Genomic DNA, 14204 nt, shown 5'->3' with positions numbered 1-14204 from the left:
AATATGAAGTCTACAATGTGGCTTTATCAGAAATTTGTCATCAGAAATGAGCAATCATCCGAAGGTTACAGAGGTCATTTCTAAACCTCAAAAGGCTGAAAAATAAATGACTATTTTTTAAGTCACTTGAAGGACACAAATTGTTAGAATGTCATACTGCCGCCCGCAGGAGAAATGGACATTGGCAAGAAAAGAACCTTTGGCCAGCGCAGGATAACCCTGCCCACAACCATCATGCCTCAGTTTTGTAGCAAAGTAGTAGTGTCAGCATGAAATAAAGAGCGGAGGGACCTATGCACCATTATGGATGCAAAGAGAAGAATTTTAATGTGAGAACAAAAAAAAAACTAAAATCTGGTTTTCTCTTTCTCATTCATTGAGGGATGCAGGTCCTAGATTGTTGGGATGTCCAAAAGCGGTCCAACAGAGTGGTGGGCAGCATAGTAACAAAGGCTAACAGGCCCAACAAAAGACAACAGTAAACTGGGGACTGCCTGCAGCTCAAAGAGCCACATGAAGGACCTAGCGCTGGAAGTTGGCATCAGATGCAGCTTGAATATGCACCTGGGGGACAGGGGAAAATGTTCTTGTTAAGGCGAGAGGTAGATACTCCAATAGGCAAGTAGGAATGCCATGGACCTCATTGCCACCATGTATTTAAGCAGAACAAGGTGCTGCTTGCAGAAATAAAGTTTAGACACTTGCCTTGCAGGGGTGATGGCTACAAGAACCACCACCATGTGGTTGAAAGTATAAAGATGTGTTCACATGATGATCTCTGAAGAGCAGAGAACTAGATTCAGATCCCACAGAGTCACAGCGAAAGGAAGAGGGGAGAAGGTCTAACTCAAGGAATATAAGACCAACAAGTCTCTGAAATAGGACTGAGCAGAAACCTGGGCCTTGAAAATGCTGAGACCCTTACGCTGGTCCAGACCCAGCTGCGGGAAGGAGAGGGTTTGTTCCACTGAGAAACTCATAAGGTGGCAGAGGGCAACCATGAAGGATGGCAAAAATGTCCTTGGGATGAACTGGAGAGACTTCCAGGATTTCCTATATCCAGCACCAATCTACCTGGAGCAGTATATAGCAGAAAAATCCTCTAACAGGGAACACAAAGCTGAAGATAGAAGCCAGGAAACTAGCAAAACTGAGGCCTGATGAATGTGGGTAGAGTTATTCTGTGCTGGTCAGCTGCCTTTTTGTTGCCAGTGTCCATTTTTTGTAGGAAGCAAATAACCCAACAGTCTAAGAATTCTAAGACTTCCTGTGTCCCTCATTGGGCAAGAAAGAAATGCAGATTTTGAGGGCACTACCTAAGCACAAACATATTCCTCCAACATCCCTCTAGTTGATCCCTTTTTACACAGAAAATGTTCAGTATGAGTTTGTCCCCCCAACTAAATAAACCACCTAGGTATCCCTAGACTGAAGCTGGATTCCAAACCACAATGTCCAGCTATTCAAAAATCAAAATGTACTTTTCCAAACGATAGCATAATTAGCTGAAATCTATCTTTATACTAGCTCCCTATCAGGGAGGGCAATCCCCACTGGGTGCTAGCAATTCATAACATAACATTCATAAGTTTAATTCATACACAAAACACACACAGACTACCTGAATGGATTTACAAGTCTTTGGATGAGTAAAATGGTTCACAAACATATTTTTATTGTGTGTAGTTCGCTGTCTGGCTGGAGTTCATATGAACTAAAACTAAAGTTTGCATGCAACTCCTGACTCACTTGTAACATTTGCTGTTGTTGGTCAGCGCTGACCTGGGCCTGACAGTAGGGACCGCTGTAGAGGAAGGTGGGTGCCTGGTACAGTAAGCTGCCGGCGGACACCTTACCCAGGTCACTGAACTCCAAGTACTGGCCTTTTAGGGCGATGCCAGAAAGAAGAGCAGACGTCGGCAGCAGAGTCGGGGATGAGCCCGGAGTAGGAGCGGTATGCAGGTACATAGGCTGCGATCTGCCATAGAACGAGATACAACATCACTCTACAGGCCAGAAGTCTCATAGGACACTAAAGCTTTGTACATACAGGCCTCCGCTTGTAGAAGAGCAGTGTGCACCACAGGCTTTTACAAAATATTTGCTAAACATTCAGGGCCGGTTCACACCACAGTGTTTCCGGCCAGATTGCGATACAGTGCGTTCCAGAGGCTGACTGCTCTGGAACGCACTGTTTGTGGTGTGTACCGGTGCTCAACAAGCTTTTGCGATACCTTTAAAAGTCTTTTCAGCCTGTGTATGGAAACATTAATCATCCCCATAGTGGAACTGAAGTTTGCTTTAAAGGCTTTAACAAAGCTGCGTATGGGCCTGTGTCAATAAGCTTTTGTTCATGTTAGAACAGCTTTTCCCCTTATACAAATCTATGAGATACAAAAGCAACTTGAAGCAGGTCAAATGTAGCTCAGGAGGTCAACTGCAGGTAAAATTTACCTATTATGAATTTTGGGATCTCAGATGCATCTCAAACTGATGTCCAAAGCAATGTGCCACCCACACAGCATAAAGCCTATTAGCACGGGCCCCAGAGATGACCAATAACTTTGCAAAGTCCTGCTGTACACATTTCTTTTTCACATCTTGAAGCCCATAATTACAAGGCCAAATACTTAAGGTGGTACTACAGCCAAAGCTACATTATTATTATTTTTTTTTAAGTGGAGGGAACACACCCTCTTGCCAGGGTTGTTTGATCATCTGGGTCCCTATGCGGGATGTCCCCTCATTTCTCAGCCGGGACACAAACAGCAATAAAAAGCATAACAGGGGTTCTTACCCTTTTACTATCTACCCCCCAAAATGTTTTGGCTTGATTTCCACCTTAAGGAGAGACATGCGTAAAGATCAGGAATATTAACAGTAGGTCAGGGAATGGTCACCTGTAAGGCTGCAGGGAAGGAGTTCCAGGTCTGTAGCCACTGCCCGTGCTCGTCACGTGGACATCCACCTGATGCAGAATACAAGAAACATAGATATAAAACAAGCGCACAGAGCCAGTATGACAGGTCCCCTGCAGAGGACATTACTGGAGGGAAATAAAGTCACCTTACTTACCTGGTAGTATTGGTTTGCATACACTCTCTGGTTCATATCCTCTACAAAGAGAGAAAGAAAAAACAAAAATCATAATTTGAATATGTAAACTTTACGGCCAAAAGAATGTGGACACCACTTCAAGTTATTAAGCTCAGGTGTTTTGTAGCCAATGCTACAGCATAACAACACCCTTTAGACATCAGCGCGCTTCTAACCTCGTGACAACAGTTTAGGGAAAGCCCTTTTTTGTTCCAACAGGAATGTGCCCCTGTGTACAAAAACAGCTCCATATAGACATGGTTTGGTGGGTCTGGTGTGAAGAAACTTGAGTGGCCCACGCAGAGCCCTGAACTGAACCCCACTTTTTAGATAAACCAGATCGCCAATGGCGAACCTGGTCTTCTCGACCAATATTAGTATCTGACTTCACAAATGCTCTTTTGGTTGAATGGGCACAAATCCCCACAGACACACTCCAAAATCTTATAAAAAGCCTTTCTAGAAAAGTGGGGGCACCTCCATATTAATGCCCATCGTTTTAAAATGGGATGTGCAACAAGCGCAAGTAGAAAATCTGGTCCAGCATTTAATAACTTGATTGTGTACATAATATCCCATACTAAAGTTTGTATTACAAAATTCATAAATATCAGCTTTCTGCAGACACATACCCGGTAGCTGAGATCTTGCCCCGTCGGAGAGAGCAGGGGACTGGCTGATCTGCCGAGGGTCCAATAGGGGTCCAGTGGATGCTGAATGTGCTGCGAGTTCCCAGGATTGAGGAGAGGGGCCCGTCTGCAAGTAGACAGGGAACTTTTAAAGAGGACAAAAAAAAAAAATCAATTAGAACATAAAAGTTGTGTTGCAATGGGCAGAAAAAAGATTTTGTTCTCACCGTAAAATCCTTTCCTTGGAGTCCATTGAGGGGACACGGCTCTGAGAAATTCTGAGACGTAGGGTAATGCTACTGCCTCCAGGAGAAATAGACAGGACACTAGGCAAAAAAATTAAAAGCCTGCCACTTTAAGGGCATTATCCCTTCCACCTACCAGCTGTAGCAAGCAGTATGAAAAGGAAATGAGGGGAGGGAGCTGTGTCCATTAATAGACTCCGAGAAAAGGGTTTACGGAAAGAACAAAATCCTATTTTCTCTATCATTCATTGAGGGACACAGCTCTGAAAAATTCTGAGACTTAGGGACATGCAAAAGCAGTCCAAAACAGAGGGGCGGGCACCATAAAAACTAGAAGAACCTGCTCAAATAATTAAACTTCATTAGGATGAATAGGAGCTGAACAAAGTCTTCATTTAAATGAAAAGCCAAAATCACCTTCGGTCAAAAGGAAACCTGCAGTCTTAAAACAACCTCGTCCTTATGAAGAACCACATAGGGTTCTCAAAAAGCAGACAACTTGGAAACCCTTCTAGCCGAAGTAATGGACACAAGAAATGAAACATTTTCTAAATAACAAAGACAAAGAAATGACTTGAATAGGTTCAAAAGGAGGTTTTTGTAGAACAGATAAAACCAAGTTCAAATACCACAGAGGAAGTGCAGACCTAACAGGAGGAACCACACATACAAATCAAGGAATTCGAAGCAAGAGGACGTTGAAAAAGGGCTGACAAGCCAGATATCGGACCCTTTAGAGGTACTTAGAGCTAAACATTGAACTACCATATGTTGAAGGAAAGACAAGTGGAAGGAAATGTACAATATACAAAAAGCCCGTGGGGAAAACCCCAAAGGACTCATCACGAAAACAAACCTTCCACATACGGTGATCAATCTTAAGAGTAGAAGATCCAGGAGCCTTCAGCATAGTAGGAATAAGATGTGAAATTCCTCTGACGTTTAACGCTTGGGTTTTAAAAGCCAGCAACCGAGAAGCAGGGTGGAAGATTAGAGGGCTCGGAGATAACAGATTTTGCCAAACTGGAAGACGACAGGGATCATCCACCAACAGATAAAAGAAATCCCCATACCACATCCTGCCAGGCCAATCTGCAGCAATGAGAATGACTGGAATTCCTTCTTTTACACTTTTCTGCACATGAAAGAAAAGGCGGGAGCAAGCTTTCATGCTAAAGCGGACTCCACATAAAAGCATTTAGCCAATTAGGAGTTTAAAAGAACACAGCCAACGTAAAATAAAAAGGAGGGAAAACACCCAAACCTTATACACAAGAGGTAAATACATTTTCTACTCGCGACACAACGTCCCTTTTCCTGACTTAACAGGAATCCCCAGGATAATATACTGGCCTGACCATTAAATGATGAAAACTGGAACACAGGACGAGTCATAAGTACACAGTCCAGAAACTACCTGCTTCATGACCAGAGCAGAACGAGTCATAACTACTGAGTCCAGAGACGACCCCTGCTTCATGAACACCGCAGGACGAGTCATAAGTACCGAGTCCAGAGACATCCTGCTTCATGACCACCGCAGGACGAGTCATAAGTACCGAGTCCAGAGACATCCTGCTTCATGACCACGGCAGGACGAGTCATAGGTACCGAGTCCAGAGACATCCTGCTTCATGACCAACGCAGGACGAGTCATAAGTACCGAGTCCAGAGACATCCTGCTTCATGAAAACCGCAGGACGAGGCATAAGTACCGAGTCCAGAGACATCCTGCTTCATGAAAACCGCAGGACGAGGCATAAGTACCGAGTCCAGAGACATCCTGCTTCATGAAAACCGCAGGACGAGGCATAAGTACCGAGTCCAGAGACATCCTGCTTCATGAAAACCGCAGGACGAGGCATAAGTACCGAGTCCAGAGACATCCTGCTTCATGAAAACCGCAGGACGAGGCATAAGTACCGAGTCCAGAGACATCCTGCTTCATGACCACCACAGGACGAGTCATAAGTACCGAGTCCAGAGACATCCTGCTTCATGACCACCGCAGGACGAGTCATAAGTACCGAGTCCAGAGACATCCTGCTTCATGACCATCGCAGGACGAGTCATAAGTACCGAGTCCAGAGACATCCTGCTTCATGACCACCGCAGGACGAGTCATAAGTACCGAGTCCAGAGACATGCTGCTTCATGACCACCACAGGACGAGTCATAAGTACCGAGTCCAGAGACATCCTGCTTCATGACCACCGCAGGACGAGTCATAAGTACCGAGTCCAGAGACATCCTGCTTCATGACCAACGCAGGACGAGTCATAATTACGGAGTCCAGAGACTACCCCTGCTTCATGACCACCGCAGGACAAGTCATAAGTACCGAGTCCAGAGACTACCTGCTTCATGACCACCGCAGGCCAGGCCATAACTACTGAGTCCAGAGACGACCCCTGCTTCATGACCACCACAGGACAAGTCATAACTACTGAGACCAGAGAGGACCTGCTTCATGACCACCGCAGGATGAAGCATAAGTACTGAGACCTGCTTCATGACCACTAGAGAAACTTCCAGGATTTAAAGTTACCTGGTGTGAATCTCTCAGTTTTGTCAGTTATCTAGAGAAACTCCCAGGATTTAATACTATCCGGTATGATTCCACCAGCAGCGCTTGGAATTAGAATCTTCAATGAACAAAATAATATAAAATAAACAGAAGGAGACATCCATTTTCCTGAGGACACTAAGCGAAACATAAGTGGGAGGGGTTATGATCTTAAAGGGGCATGCTTTTTTTTTATATGCCTAGTGTCCCTTAATGGACGATGGAGAACGCATTGTGATTAGCTTTATACATGTGACGTACGGCCGGCCCAAACCCACTGTACGTCAATCCCACGTGACCATACACAAGTCTGAACCGAGTGTGGGCGTCACAAGGACGTGGCGATACCACTCTCAGCCTGCACAGAGATTTCCCAGTTCGCAGGACACAATCTCAGCCCAGCAGACTGAGAGCGATCGTCACCAGGATTAGTTAACTCCGCAGTTAACCCTTTACACACCAAACTTCCACTGCCACCATGTATTTTCCGGAATACAAACCGTGCCCAGCAAATGTTGCGACTATTCAAAACACTTAAACAATGCCTGTGATAGCGCTGTCCTCTCAGACAGGAATATGACAGGATTCACTATACAGTACAGTCTATGATACCGCTGTCCTCTCAGACAGGAATATGACAGGACGCACTATTCAGTAGCGCTCTTCAAAGAGGCAAGGAGACTTTAAGTTCGTATTTAGAGCGTAGAGATGAGCTTAACGATTTTTTATATCGTCCTTTAATAGAAACGGTGCAGAAAATATACAGAAAAAGATTTAATAAAAAGAGACAACATAGATATACAACAGCAAAATAAAAGGGAATAAAAAGGAGAATACTCAACAGTCCTGGAATTGTGAGTTCTGACAGAGTTCAGAGTCCAAGAACCAAAGTGGAAGTCTGCAGGGCTCTTCTTCAAGCAGACTTCCAGCAGAAAATGTTTAAAGATTAAAGGGGAACTCTTCTGCGATGTTCAGACTTCTAGTTCCTCGATGATGTTAAAACCAAGAGCCACTCTAGTTGCCAACACAGAATATTGCCCCTTTTGGAGGGTGTCCCGGAGCCAGCCCTTAGGCAGGGTTGGGGCGGGAAAGCAGGCGGAGGATGAACTTTTAGTGTACCTATCCCCGCCCAACCCCAAATTAATAAAATGTAACTTGATCTTCCAACTCAGGTTTTATGACTTTCGTGTGAATGTGGGGCTCACCACCTAGCAGACCTGTTTGGGTTATTTTAACTTGTCCAATCCAAATATATGAATGCGTGGTGCCATGCCTTTAATTAATGACAGCCATAAAAAGGCTTAGCGAGATAGTTTGGAATTTCACTCGGACTGGGCAATAAAAGATCACAGCCAGAGAGCATCTCTTCTGTGGGATGCGGAGGGGCCTGTCACATCACTAATTGAAGACCTGCAGGTGCTCTGAACTGGGGCACAAGATAATTCTGAGTCTTAATATTAAGACTCAGACCTCATTATCGTTACAATACAGACCAGTAAAAATAATGTGACCACCTGACTTATCATTGTGACCTGCTTCATGACCACCGCAGGATGAAGCATAAGTACTGAGACCAGAGACTACCTGCTGCATGACCACCGCAGGACGAGTCATAAGTACCGAGTCCAGAGACGACACGCTTCATGACCACAGCAGGATGAAGCATAAGTACTGAGACCAGAGACGACCTGCTCCATGACAACTGGAGAAACTTCCAGGATTTAACTTATCCGGTGTGAATCTCTGTTTTGTCAGCTAGCTAATGAAACTCCCAGGATTTAATATTATCCGGTATGAATCAACTAGCAGGTCTCGGTAATAGAATCTTCAATGAAGAAACAAAATGAACCAGAAGAGGAGGCAACATCCATTCCCCTGAGGACACTAAGTGAAATTGGTAGGTGGGAGGGGTTAGGATCTTAAAATGGCATGCTTTATATTTTTTGCTTAGTGTCCATTTCTCCTGGAGGCAGCAGCATAACCCTACGTCTCAGAATTATTCAGAGCCGTGTCCCCTCAATGGACAATAGAAAGGATTATGCTGAAATAACGGAAAAACAGTGACAGGCTACTGTAAGTTGACTGTACACAATTTACTACAATACACCCAACAGCTCTGAAAATACTATAAGAGCTGTCCGCAGGCATACTATAACAAGTACAGTACAATCTGGCACATGTACTATTCATTAGTGATCTCAATATTTTTTGGCCATTACACTGAAAATGTATAAGATTCCAGGGAACATGAGGAACAGCAACATTTTACCAAGAGCAACAATAGGTCCCAACAATTCCCAAGGACTTACTATTCCTGAATATCGGCTTGCAGTGCCTTGTGTGTTTCTGCCATACTTGGTGCCTCCAGGGGGAGCACACTGGTCCTGTTGATTGCAGAAGATCAGATAAAAGGACAAAGTTAGGGAGGTGACATGACCATAGGATACAAGATATGTAAAGAGCAATGTGAGCACTTGGACCTTACCTTAGGATTTGGAGACTGAGGAGCTGAGGAGAGAGAAGAGGATGTGCTGGGTCCTCGTTGACAATCTGAAGCAGGTTTCTGGGCACGCTCCATACCGATTGGATCAGGAGAGATTCCTGTTAACTATAAACAGAGATTTGTTAGGACTAGTTTAAGAGCACCTGAAGTACTGCAGACAATTGGGTCAGTAGATGAGTAAAAAGACACTAGTGGCCCCCTTTCTTTTTTTTCTTCAGTTTGTGTCCAATTATCCTGTAAGCAGCAATATACATACATTGTGCCATGTCCCTCAAAGAATAAAGAAATAATGTGCAATATAGGTATTCAACCCACCCCATCTCAAAAAGGATAATTATTTTAGTATTAAGCCCCACAACACAACTTAAAAATAAACCTGTATTGAGACACACATTGTCAATATAAAATAAATAAATATGGAAGCGCACTCCTGTAATGTGGACAAGTCTCTCAATTTCTTAGTTTAGGGAATGGTGTGCAAAAGCTCTTCAAAAACAGGGAGAGGAAGCCTGTGAAACACAAATCAACAAATACAATTAACTGAAGAGCGCAACTACCTGAATAAGTACTGATGTGACTGGCTGGATGGATTAAATTACAGTGGTACAGTTACAGTTGAGATGTCCCCCCTGGAATGGCATCCGAAGTCTCTGGGGTCTCGTCAGATCAGCGGTAGTTGTCTGTTGACTGCCAAACTGAGTCTGGGAAGTAAAATCTGTCCCCGCACCGCGTGCTCGGCTGGCCAGGCCGAGCCGCGGCAGCTGGAGCAGGAGAGGGATAAATGCCCGTCGGCTGAATAACACACTGAGCCGTGTGTTGCTGCGCCGTGTATGGAAGAACCATTGGGGGGTGCAGTGAGTGTTGTGAGTCAGTGCTCGTTTGTCAGAGGGAGATGTGCTCTGATATAGAACCCACATACAGGCTGGACTGGCGGTAGGCTACGCGTTTCGAGGGTGACTCTCTTTGTCAAGCCTTAGAGCGGTGTCGGCCATGTGAAACTGGATGTCTTTTAAAATTGACAGGGGGGAGGAGTCAAATCCGGATTAGTGCCGGATTAGGCTGAATCGCCAGATGGAGGACGGACTATGAGTCACGAAGGCACCCAGGGGATGAATCATAGGGATCTCTAGTACCTCGGTCTAAGTGTAATTCTGGGACCCTTAATGATCGTTATCATTCTGTTAGTTGTTATCACGGCATTTTGCAAGTAAATGTTGCTGTTGGTGCATTCCGGGTGGTCTGTTGCTAAACCCCTAAGGGATAGATCTTGTATCAAAGGAGATTTATTATATTAAAAATAAAAACAACATGTGAAGGTCCTGCATAATGATGCAAATGTAAAATGAAATAAAAATGAAACAATCAAGTTTATTTTTAAAAAATGGTGATCTTTCACCAGTATAAAAAAGGAGAGAAAACTATAGCTCTAAAACTGTTGTGAGGTGACTACCTTCTCCCAATCTAGATATTGGGGGTAGCACCATTTATCATATGCATCCACATGGTTCCCCTATGAAACAAGAATAGGGAGCATATGGACGCCCAATTAATTAATATTGCGCCAAGGCATGGCAGTATGCCCACTTTATCAGGATCTCCTTGGTGTGTGTGCACACACTCATCTGCCTGTCGGGTGCTACCACAACATTCTTGTTGTTTATAATCCTCCATAACCTACATCCTAAGACAGGAAAAACCAGCGTTTTGTTCTTGCTAGTGGTGATATAGTGAATGGTGACATACTAAAGAATAGTATGAATTTCGATTTCTTCATTCAACCCATTGGGTGTTAAAGTATTACGTTTGTAGATCCAGAACGTTTCTCTTATACACAGGGAATGAAAGCGTTCTGATGGAGATAAATGTGTGGGGATGTGTTCGATTGCAAACACCCTAAGGTCCTGGATCCTTTTTTGATGTTTAATGGTAAAGTGTCTTGGGACACTATGTTCCAGGTCGCCCTTCGCAATAAGACGACTGTGGTCCCCAATCCTCAACCCACAGGGAGCCCATATATCACATGATCATGGGAGCATGTGATAAACTGCTTAATATGATGTACCTTATCGAGATGGTCAAACTGGGACTGTCCGTGCTGAATAAACTGACAGGTGAGGCATCTGTGCTTTTTGCATTGAAAAATGCCAACCATATTCTCAAAAAGAAAGTGTTTGGGTGCACCTTTGGGTGCTTGAAATGAGCAACTCGGTCCCACCCTATTTTTTAAATTGTTTGCTTTTCTGAAATTGATCGAGGGTTTGGAAAGTAAACTACGGCCCAGTCTGGGATCTTTTGAATCGCTTTAAAACTGTTGCTAAAAGTGGTAATAAATCTGAGGTCATTCGTATTTCGGTTCTCATTGCTATTGCCCTCCCTGCTCTCTACATCTGGTTTGGGATCAGAGTATCCCATCAGAGTATTTGGAATATGCCTCTGTGATGAGTTCCTCCGGGTACTTTTTGTCCCTGAATTTATAAAGGAGAAGTTGACTTGATGCAACATAGTCGATATCCTGTGTACAATTCCTTTTTACCCTACAGAATTGGCTCTTTGGTATATTCTTTTTCCAAATGGGGGTGGTTTTTGGTCTGTGAAATACAGCTCAAGATCAAGAAACACTAATCTAGTGCTATTGACCTCGTGCGTAAAAGACAGACCAAAGTTGTTATCGTTACAATGTGTTAGAAAATCGGAGACGCTTTCAGGAGGGCCATCCCTGATGATTAAGATGTCGTCGATGTATCTACTGTAACATATGAGCCTCCTGGCAAAGGGATTATGTGCAGAGCTTCCCAATGGCCCATGGTCAGGTTAGCATAACTGGGGGCATAATTGGCCCCCATTGCCGTCCCTTGGGTCTGAAGGTAGAATTTTCCAAGGAAGGAAAAATGATTGTGTGTTAATGTAAACTCAGTGCAATTTACAAGGAACTGGACATGATTGTGGTTAATCGACGATTGTCCCGAAAAGAAGTGTAAGGCATTAAGGCCCACTGGATGGGGGATGGATGTATATAGGGAGCTCACATCCAGGGAGACCCAGCTGTAATTCGGGTCCCATGTGTACATGGATAAGATGTTGATCAGATGTCCCGAGTCTTTGATATATGATGGGAGTGAAGACACTATTGGTTGTAAAAAGTGGTCTATGTATTTTGAGAGACCGCTTGTCGGACTATTAGTACTTAGTAATTTAATCCATCCAGCCAGTCACATCAGGCTGTCCAGTACTTATTCAGGTAGTTGCGCTCTTCAGTTAATTGTATTTGTTGATTGAGACACACATGGTTACCATGTTGACCTCCCGGGCTCCTATGCTGACCTGCTTGCTTTACCACTTCGGCTTTCTGACCTGGAACAAGTACGTAGATAAGGACACTTTGGGTCCTTATCTGCACACTTATTTACAGCTCAATGACACCAAGTACTGACCTAACATGGCCAGCATGACAGAGCGATAACTAGCTTCTTCATATTGCGTAGTCCGCAACTGCAGCCCTAATGTTTCTAAAAAAAAAAATTTCCTGCATTTTGCATACAGCTACTGCAAAGAGGAGAAGGATAGTGATGGTGTTCTATCAAAACCTCCAACTCCTCGAGATCTCCAACCATTACGGTTTAGTTAGAAGAGGTTTGGCCGAGAAGGCTCTACTGCACGTGCGCCACCCGCGGCATTTCCCTATACACATACTACACAGTAGACATTTGCGATTTATTTTGTTCCTAAACGAATTTCGGATGTATCCAAATTCCGAATGACAGATATAATGAATGCAAACGAATCCGAATATCCGATTCCGAAATACTAAGCGGTAGTCTGTACGAAATTTTGTTTGTTGGACAAAATTTAGTTGCAGCAGAGTGACATTTGAGAAATTTGACATTTTCCTCCGAATCCTGAAACTAGTTGACATTCAGACACGAATCCCGAAAAAACGCAAAATCCGAATCAAAACGAAACTAAACAATTTTTTTGGCCGGTGCACATGTCTACTACACAGCAATAAAGTATTAAAATAAACTAGGGTCAGACTAATCCAGCACGTTATTAATCTGAGTTGCCCCACTCAATATGGCCGTCGCTTGAGGCCATATTGAGTGGGGCAAGTCGGATTAATAACGTGCTATATTAGTCTGAACCTAGTTAATTTTAATACTTTATTGCTGTGTAGTAAGTGTAAAGGGAAATGCCGCGGGTAGCGCACGTGCAGTAGAGCCTTCTCGGCCAAACCTCTTCTAACTAAACCAGAAGTCAGAAGGTTGGAGATCTTGAGGAGTTGGAACTTTCAAAAGAACAACGGCACTACATAGACTTGTATAAATTTACCAGAATGTGTCCATGTGGAGGCTGCCCCGAGGATACCGGATGCGCAGATCTCTTGCCCACTTCAGGCTTCATGCCACCATCAGGAGAGCTGCGTTGACTACAACTACTGGAAGAGAGCTGCGAGTCACTACTCAGATCAACACCGCTGTCTGACTGGCTCATCTGAGACACAAAAATAAAAAGGTGTTTGTATTGCTCATCCCTCTTCACACAATGTTCTTTAATGCAACAACAATGTTTTGTACAATTGTATGCAAATGCCATCAAATATATAGTAACCTCGGTATGAATATGGTCTTCATAAGAGTCCATCCATGGCTCCATGGGGTAGGGACGAACAAGCTTCCCTCTGTTATCTAAGTGTTCACAGCAAGAGAAAAATAATGCATTGAAGCCAGTAAGAAAACAATGTAAGAAAACAATGTCATGAATGAGAAAAACAAACTGGGAACATTTGAAGAGGCAGCGTAGAGAATAATTATAAGCTGCCATAATAGTGAACTTTGCACATTGACAAATGGCTCATCAAAGTGACAGATGCATTGCACAGAAATTCTGAAAATTGGTGGGGAAGGGGAGAGAGATTTCCTCCCAAACTGCCTCTCATCAAAACAATTTCCCAAATCATATGCCATTCTATTTCTCCTCTTTATGTAAAGTGATCAGAACCTTTAAATTATAGATCCCCCTATATTTCACACAAACAGCTATTTGTTGGCATCATCTTGTTTACCACACAATTTACAGTCTACATGCCGTTAAAGAACACCTACAGTAAAAACCATGCTGTACAGGCTGTGGGCACCAATATGGACCATTCTCTGTAAACAGTTCTTTAT

At 43.7% G+C, this 14204-nt stretch overlaps 1 protein-coding gene across 2 annotated transcripts in view; it reads right to left on the bottom strand.

Annotated features, from left to right (window-relative positions):
* Positions 1-14204, bottom strand: part of PRRC2A (proline rich coiled-coil 2A) — a 64897-nt gene that overhangs the window by 3830 nt on the left and 46863 nt on the right. For both annotated transcript variants that reach the window (XM_018564772.1, XM_018564773.1), the window contains 8 exons: positions 13645-13721; positions 13366-13527; positions 9022-9144; positions 8846-8920; positions 3729-3852; positions 3076-3116; positions 2901-2968; positions 1750-1978 (listed from right to left, as the gene is read on the bottom strand). In XM_018564772.1, coding sequence (XP_018420274.1) covers positions 1750-1978; positions 2901-2968; positions 3076-3116; positions 3729-3852; positions 8846-8920; positions 9022-9144; positions 13366-13527; positions 13645-13721 — 899 coding nt within the window. The remainder of the gene's footprint in view (positions 1-1749; positions 1979-2900; positions 2969-3075; positions 3117-3728; positions 3853-8845; positions 8921-9021; positions 9145-13365; positions 13528-13644; positions 13722-14204) is intronic.

Source organism: Nanorana parkeri, unplaced genomic scaffold (assembly GCF_000935625.1).
Source record: "Nanorana parkeri isolate BGI_ZX_2015 unplaced genomic scaffold, ASM93562v1 scaffold779, whole genome shotgun sequence".
Taxonomy (NCBI): domain Eukaryota; kingdom Metazoa; phylum Chordata; class Amphibia; order Anura; family Dicroglossidae; genus Nanorana; species Nanorana parkeri.
The sequence above is the reverse complement of the archived record's forward strand: the minus strand, read 5'-3'. Positions and strand labels throughout refer to the sequence as shown.